This window comes from Strix uralensis, chromosome 3 (genome assembly GCF_047716275.1).
Source record: "Strix uralensis isolate ZFMK-TIS-50842 chromosome 3, bStrUra1, whole genome shotgun sequence".
In the NCBI taxonomy this organism is placed as follows: Eukaryota; Metazoa; Chordata; class Aves; order Strigiformes; family Strigidae; genus Strix; species Strix uralensis.
In genome coordinates, this window is record NC_133974.1 from 103,558,431 (window position 1) to 103,567,090 (window position 8,660).

Below are 8,660 nucleotides of genomic sequence, written 5' to 3' on the forward strand. Positions count from 1 at the left end.
GATCAGTTTTTAATATGAAAGCATAGTCAAGGTGGAAACTGATGCTGTCTCTGAGGAGCAGGGAATAGGTATCTTGTTGAGGTTTGCACTGTTACGCTCAGAACATGGTATTCCTTTATCAAGTTGAGAATATGAGTCTCAGTAGTGAAGTATATTCAACACTTACAATAACAAGTGCTGGAAACTGAACTCTTCCAGCTAACCCAATTTTATGCTTTTGAGACCAGTAAATTCATGCTCCAATTAGGGATGTATGGTAGGTTCTCAGAGCTTTTCTTTGGCTAATGTGCTTGTCTGAAATTCTTTGGCTTACTTGCATTGTTCTGGGGGAAGGGAAGGTGTTGGCAGAATGAGCTATCATACCTTTAAATGTTTGGGTTTGTTCTTTAAAAATACAAAATCTCAATAGTATATAACAGAGTCATTCAGTTATGAGCTAATTAACAGAAAATGGACCTAGATTTAAAGTGTATAAATCTAGAGAAACAAATGTCATTAATTCATGCAAATCTGACTCCTTGAGAGTGGAGGAGAAGTAAGTGAGCGAAGGACTGCCGGATCAGATAATTTCAGTGAAATGGGGGAGCTCAAAACTTCTCCCCCTCACTGTGCCATCTGCCCCAGCTTTTCTGCTCTGTCCGTGGAGGCAGCAAGGAGGCTGGGTCAGTACCAGCCAAGCAGCTGAGGGAGGGAGCACTGCCTCTGTGGGCCAGACACGAAGTTGTAACCTGTGAGGGTTGACCCAGGCTGCCTGCTCCTTCACCAGGTGTCAGATGCTGGTGTTAGTATTTGGCATTCTGGGCATCTTTCAGCCAGCTTGGTAGTGGTCAAGGCTGTGTAAGGAGCCTGCTCTTCACTTGTAACTTGGTCTGGTTTTGTGGATTTGAGCATAGGACTTTACCAGCTGCCTGAGGTTTCTGCGTTTGCTCAGTGTCATTTGAAGTGACATTCAGTTTTGTAGTAGCAGGATATGTGAGTATCCTAGGATAAAGACTTGTGGGCACTTAAGATCATATTAACTTCTTCTCTGGAAAGTCACTTTTTATAGTACACAGTTATGAATAAAATGGCCAGCTGGGAGGCTGGGAAAAAAAAAAAATTAACATGGCAAAAACCAAATACGGGAGGTATTAAAGAGGTTGAGTGAGTTTCAGTTGGATGTGATGAATTAGGTGCTGTGGTATCATAAAAATAGAGGTCCTTTCCTCAGAATGAGAGTTTATAAGACTCTGAGAATGTTTCTGCTTCCAAAACAGTCACAGCTTTTTTTAGCCAGCATTAACTTTGTAATTCAGATGCCATGTCAGATGATTGTTTCTAAGAAACAGGCCTCCAGCCTTTGTTTGTTGTGTGTTTCCCCCCCTTCCTCTTGGGGACTGTACTTCCTAATTAAGTTTCCCGAAGGCTTTTTTTCCCAGTCTTGTATAAGATAGTTTTCTATATAGATACTGGAATATATTTTCCCTGTAAGTCCACATCTTTTTTTCTTTGTTTTTTAGTTTTCAGACTTTAACATTTCAAATCCCAGAAGAAAAAATGAAGTGGTGGAGGCCATGGCCCCTCTGTATAGCCCTGTTTGTGCAGTCAGCATACACTGCCTGCTCTGGGGCTTCTAACCTGGTTGCCAAGACAGGTGCTTCCCAAAGCATGGATGAGTAGAAGACAAAAATGTTCTGGGATATCTAGCTACAGGGGAGTTAGCTTCATCTTCTGATGTTTTAATGTTATCAACATCCTATCAATTAATGTATATACTGGGATGGAAGCAGTGTTAACAGATTAATCAAAGACTTGTGAAGTGATAAGGGTCTAAATTATTCTGGTAACCTAAACAAGATACATACTTACAGAGCGCAGTATTTATTTTCAGTGGAACTACATTTAGCTGTATTGAGTTTTCATTGAACCTCTGGATAAGGAAAAGCAAACTAGTACTTTTTTTCTTTTACATCTATTTGATAAGATTAACAGAAATTTGTTCTGCTTTAACTTGTTTGTGTTTTTAATATAGGTAATCAGAGGACTGCTCAAATTTTGGCCAAAAACTTGCAGTCAGAAAGAGGTTGGTTTCGTCTCTTGTTTCTGGTGTCTGCTGTGATGTAAAATGTAGTGTGGCAGGTTCATATACCTTCCTTCTGCTGTCCTTTTTCAAGAGATCTTGCCGAAAACTTGCAGTTCTTTTAGCTTCTTGAGGCATCTTTGTCATGCAACTCAATGCAATTGTTTTGTATGTCTGTTCTCACTATGGTGTTACTATGTTAAAACTATAAAAAAGTTCGGAGACGCAATTTTCTGAGGTGAGAAGTATTTCAGTAGATACAGACCAGGTTGGAGGTGGTCATCTGCAATGGGACACACATTTAGCATTTGAGGTACCTAGTATTTGGTAAAGCATACATATGTTCTTTTTCCATAGTATAAAAATAACTTTAAATGATATCAGGAAATTAATTTTTTCTGGTTTCTTCTATGTAGTTAAAATGAGTTTAAAAATGAGGAGTTTGAATTATGCCACCAGATCCCACCCCCCAACAGCTCTTTAAAAGTGGGGTCCCTTAACACTGTTGGTCCTGTTTGTGCGAGTGGTGTTACATTTTTCTGTGCCACCTACCTAGTGTTCTGCTGGTTGTAATTTAAAACAGGAATTAACTATCACTTCAAAAGCTACTTCAGAGAGCTCAGATAATGGTAATCTCTGCAGCCATTCTTGAAGAAATAAAATGCTGTAGCGTTTTTTTTAACTGTTAAAAAAACCCACCTGTATACTGCAGAAGCAGTTCTGTGAAGTGTTCAGAGCAATTACACAAAAGAAATTCAAGATGAGAACTGTAACCTGGTGGCTGAAGCTGATGATTGAGTTCTTTCAGGCTGCAAAAGATCTGTGGATGTCTAATGCATAGTAATTACATACCACGTTCTTTGCAGGATTCATGACTAATGTCTAAGCTGTAGTTTGTTTCTGTTTACAATGGCAATCTAAAACATTCTCATGCTTTTTGATATATTTCTTTTATACAAACAGGTAATGTTTCTAGGTGAAATTGAAGAAATCTTAGATGTAATAGAACCGACACAATTCAAAAAAATAGAAGAACCTTTATTTAAGCAAATATCCAAGTGTGTGTCAAGTTCACACTTTCAGGTAAAAAAAAAAAGTATAAAAGATTAACTTGTAGTAATAGTAATTTATTTTGTGGCTGCTGACCCCTAAACTTTGTGTTTCAGGTTGCAGAAAGAGCTTTGTATTTCTGGAATAATGAATATATTCTTAGCCTGATTGAGGAGAACATTGATAAAATTCTACCAATTATGTTTGGCAGTTTATACAAGATCTCCAAAGAACACTGGAATCCGTATGTAATGTTTAACTTTCTCTATAGTACCATAAATAAATTGTCCACTGTTTCAGGTTTGGATCATAAGGCTGTAAATGTGACTTCATCTTTACTTAAATCACATTAAATCAATAAGAATGAGTGCTAAAATGGACAGTTTTCAGCTATATCATGCTTTCACTGTTCTGCATTGTTACGATGGAGATCTGGAATTTATTGCAAAAGTATGAGGAAGTGGGATGATGGTCTTCAGTACTGCAGTCACATTTGATCTTATGCGTTAGTTGAAAATGCAAATTAATACTACTTAGACCAAAACCATTTCCAAGGGATGCTTCCACTGTATTTATGCTTTGGTGTCCTTTACTGCCTTAGATGAACAAAAATCTGTCAGTGTCTTCATAAGTAGTTACTGCTGCCCAGTGAGATGAGGAGGAAAGACCCAGTCAGAGCAGAGCAATGCCTACCACTGTAAAGGATGGTGGGAATGGGAGATGAGTGACTACTTCATTTTACATTTAATGCCACAAGTTAAATATTAGTATCTTTATATTATATTTGAAAGAAGCAAGAATTATACTGAAATACTAAAAAGCAAAGTTTGCTTGTGTTGAGCATCCTGAATTGAGTTGCAAGTCAATTTGTAGAATGTAAAATGTCGTACAGGCAAAAGCCAGGGTAGGCAGGAGCCTCCCACAACTTTGAAGTAAAGCCAGATGTCCTGTTTTAAGCCTGTGGAGGCTCTGAAATTATTCTGAATTTACCTAGATAGTGTGTCTAGTTGCAAAAGTATCAGCTGAGACCGAATATAAACTTCGGAGATGTAGTCCTTGGAGCATTAATAGTACTTGGGGCCTCAACAAGTTTGTGGGATGTCCTTCTTTCTCTCGCTGCAGACAGAAGTTGCACTTTATGAAGGAAGTGAAAGACACAGGATAATTGTATAACTTGAGGACAAGGAGGCTTGGGGAAGAAAGTATAACCCTTTGGGTCTTTTTAATCTGTTTTGGGGGGCAGAGAAACGTGCTCATATCCATGTAGCTGTCCCATGTGGACTTAACTGCTCACTCAAAATCAAGCTTTTCTACTCAGAAAACCAAAACCCCAGATAAGCTTTTGTCTTCAAACCACATGAAAGCCAGTGTTCAAAAAAAAAAAAAGGGGGGGGAACCAAAGAAGGTGTGTAGACAGCAGGCTAAGGGCACCGTGCATTCTGGATGAGCACACGGCCTCTGACGAATAGAGGGAGTGCCACAGCTGACAGAGCATACTGAAAAGGCAAACCTGGTCCTTTGGTTACTTCCTTAGATTTTTCTTTCACTCGTTGTTCAAGGTTATGAGACTGTACAGCACCCTGCTCTACAGCCTGACAGTCGTTTACCTACTTTTTTGATTAGCGATAAGCTTCATGATAGGCACCTTTTTAATATTCAATTTTATTGCTATTTTTGCATTTCTTTGTATAATTAAGAGTGAGTTCAAAGGAGATAAGCAACACGGTATTTAAGATAATTATTGAAATATGAATGTTCTCACAAAAAGAAGAGTAATACCTAATGTGGAAATACAGCCAGCCACCTAAGGCACAGCCAGTATTGCTCAAACTGTTCAGTTTCTTAAAGAAACCGAGGTACCAGAAACCATTATCTGAGGTTCTCAATTCAATTCTCTAACAGGGCATATGCAGTAAAACTGATCTGCCCAGAAACGCTTCTGGTAGAGCTCTTAGTAGCTGTATTAAACCATGCGACTGTGGTTCCTCTGCTGCATTCTTCTGCCCAGTCTTGAAGCTATTAGCCAGAAGTTTTATTTTTCTAGACTCTCATATTTCATTACTCAAATATTACAAAATTGTTAAAACTCGGTTTATTAAACATTAACATAATTGAATGGCTTTATAGTACAGCCACAGGACTAATAATTATATTCTGTGCAATTACAAGAGTCAGGAATTTAAGGTTAAATAGCCGTTTCAAAAAAATGTTTAAATATGCATTTTATTAATTTACAGGGGAAGTTATAGTAAAGGATTTTGTTTCAGAAACTCACTGACCTTACAGTAGTATCTTAAATAAGAAGCTCAGAGTGCAAGAAAGTAAGTGAACACTTGGTTACCAAAGTTAATTTTGTGTTGAGCGATTCTAAAGGTTGTGTTCCTTCTGTCCTAGAACCATTGTGGCACTGGTGTATAACGTGCTGAAAACCCTGATGGAAATGAATGGCAAGCTTTTTGATGAACTTACAAGCTCGTATAAAGCAGAAAGGCAAAGGTACTACTGCTCCTTCCACTGCACGTTGATGAATACGTATCTGAAATGTACCGGCTGAAAAGAAACAAAACTTAACCGTTGTGGCTCTGGGGTTCTGTAGTATTTGCTGCTGGCTGGTGGGTGTCCCGGGGGTGAAGCACCCACACAGGCTGTCAGGGGTGTGGGGCGGCCAAAGCCCAGGGAGGCGGCAGGAAGGCCCCAGCTCCCCATCCCTCCTGGGCAGGGAGCGACGCCCTCTCCTCTGTGGGAAAACGGGGCTTGGCTGCGGCTGCGAGGGGCTGCCTGGTGCTGGCTCTGCGGCTTTGGGGGTGTTGTGGGAAGAAAGCCGAGCTGGGGAACACTTCATAGCTCAGCTAAAGCCTCCCTCTTGCCCTGCTAACCCACCAAGCCGTACGGCTGGAGGAAGGCAGGCAGGGCCTAGATGATCCTAGGCCAGCTGAGACCACACACTGAGTCTCCTTTCAGGAGTTGTGTTCTTCTCCCCCAGAGATGCTTCGTCCCTTCATTTGTTTGCACGTGATAAAGAACCTCTTTAGAATTGCAGTTGCCTGTGCAAAGCCACGCTACAGCAGTTGTCTGAGTTTGTTAGAGCAAAGCTAGTTTTACCACGAACCATTACTAATTTGCTCACTTTTTAATACAGGAAACTGTAATTGCCTCTAAAAATAGCTTTGGAGAAAAACTTACAAGAAGAATTACTAGATGTAAATCACAGTTGTTAAGTAACTGTGTCTCCACATTGCACTTAAAACACATCTGAAATTGATGCTTCACTCTTTTCTACAGAGAGAAAAAGAAAGAATTGGAACGTGAAGAGTTGTGGAGAAAGCTTGAGGAGTTAAAGCTTAAGAAGGCTATGGCAGAAAAGCAGAACAGCACTCACAATGTGCTAAATGCACACAATACAAGTGCCAAATAAAAGAAATGACCACCTAAAAGAAATGGCTACTCGGCAGATGTACTTTTTTGTACCCTTTTGAAATATATAAGGATTTGCAAAATAAACCTCATCAGTATGATAGAAACAGCCAATTTTTTCTCTGGCAAATGTAAAGATTTGAATTTAAATACAGCAGTTAAGTGATGTCATTACCACAGCATATTGTAAATTTGTCTAATTATTGATATACTGTCACTTCCAATGTTTCATAGAACTGAATTATCATCCTTAATGAGTGAAATAATTATGGGAGTGGTGAGAATTATGACTTGAATTTTTGATTGTGTTGCACATAGGTGGTATAGTTTGCTATGTACATTTTTTTCCTTGTTTTATATGTGCTTTTCACATCGCTGCATACTTTGGTTAAGATGATAGAAAAGGCTTCTAGTTGTGCTGTATTTTCTCAAATAAAACCAAGGTACGTTACCAGTAACTTGAGATACTCAGTATGTGCCCCTTACAGCACTGAGAGGAACTCGGATATGGTGCTGTCCTTGAATTCCTGATCAGATTCAGATTTCTGTAATGCTCATGTTAGAATGAGGCAAAGTAGGGAGAGCAAGTTAGCTTGAATGGGTTGGGGTTTACCTACCACTCAGTGAGTGCCTTGGCCCTATTCTCGCTGCCTCTTGGTCCTGGGCTACTTGGAGATTTCCTCCTGCTGCAGCTGAGGATGGAGCTTCCTCCAGAGAGCCCATCAATGATGCTCCTCATCAGCCCAAGGCCTCCCTGCTGAGAAGTGCAGGTCTCTGAGAGACTGTCTTGGACGTTTCTGCATTTGTCTTAGCATCTCATGGACTGAAGAATGAGACCAAAATTGGGATTATTATGGGGGTTTTTCAGTAAGGAGGGAAGGATGTTCCTTGTTTTATTTAAAGAAAATGCAGTCTGTTTCTTAAAGATGGAAAGTTGACAATAGAAGTCTTGTCTGTTTACTTGATCAAGTATTTTTCACATCTTTTATCAGAGTACCATTCCAATCTCTTAAATTGCAGTTGTGTGGAAAACTTTTGTAATGAAAGACCTTTGGGGAATTGAGCAGCATTCAATAAAGTCTTTATGTTTGTATTTAGTGCTTTATATCCCATCTTTGTGTTTATAAAGACCAGAAGAATTAGAATGGCTTTTACGAACAACCTCTTAACCGCACACATCTGTGAGTAACCTGTGGCTTTTCACTGAGTGGCAGAAGTGGTGGAGGCGCAGACCCCGGGGGTCTCCTTTTCGGTGAGTAGGGTGGTGGCTGGCTTTGTTCTGCACTGGGGTGGTCAGAACAGGCAAGGCAGGCAGCCTGGGCTTGTGTTACCTGTTGCTTGGCCGGTTTACTGACTTTATTCAAGCAGTTCCCAGGGGGAAAAAAGTCTCTGTTGCACTGTTTGAGTTGACTTTATTACACTTTTATTGGTATTTCATTTTTGTCTCTAGTTGTGTTTCACAGAGGAAATGGGAATCACACTGCCTGAAGTAGCTTACACTTGCAATAGTCTGATCAAAAACAAGTAGTTGCTACTCTCTACATGTCAGTTGTATATAAAAAGACTATATACTCAGCTGACCAGAGCAGAGTCTGCCATGGTAGGTGGCTGTCCAAAATGGGGGGGGGGGGAGAATCCTTTATTTTCCATGGTGCTGCTTCACATTAAAGGCTGTAGGGCCTGTAAGGGTTGTGCTTTGCCACCTCAGGAGGGAGGTGACTGTCAGGCAGACACAGTTTACCTCAATTTAGTACTTTAGTGCCTTTTTTTCTGTAGAAGAATAAAGCCCCCAGTGCGAGATAAAATATTTTCAGATGTCCTACAGTCTAAAGGAAATGAATTATACACATGGTGGGGAATCTAACACTTACCTTGCAGCAGTACAAAGAACAAATTACTGCCTTTTGTAATTGTTATGAGCTGTTCAAAAATTTACAAGTATGGACATCAAGAGTAAGTACTAGAAAAGCAACACAGTAGCTATAAGAGGCCATTTCAAACAAGTTGTGCAATACTTGTTGTTAGAATTGTTCCTATAAATAGGTATATAACAGAAGGCTTCTTGGCTGGAATCAGCTGTCCTGCTCTAGTAACATTTCCTTATAAAACAAAAGATCTTGATAGCTGAGATGTAGTG

General features: G+C 39.8%; 1 protein-coding gene across 2 annotated transcripts in view; it reads left to right on the top strand.

Annotated features, from left to right (window-relative positions):
* The window catches only part of PPP2R5A (protein phosphatase 2 regulatory subunit B'alpha), a 47,852-nt gene extending 40,236 nt beyond the window's left edge, over positions 1-7,616 (top strand). For both annotated transcript variants that reach the window (XM_074863666.1, XM_074863665.1), the window contains 5 exons: positions 2,012-2,062; positions 3,023-3,142; positions 3,226-3,353; positions 5,504-5,605; positions 6,392-7,616. In XM_074863666.1, the coding sequence (XP_074719767.1) occupies positions 2,012-2,062; positions 3,023-3,142; positions 3,226-3,353; positions 5,504-5,605; positions 6,392-6,524 (534 nt within the window). In that variant the 3' untranslated portion in view covers positions 6,525-7,616. The remainder of the gene's footprint in view (positions 1-2,011; positions 2,063-3,022; positions 3,143-3,225; positions 3,354-5,503; positions 5,606-6,391) is intronic.
* The last annotated feature ends 1,044 nt before the right edge of the window (positions 7,617-8,660 follow it).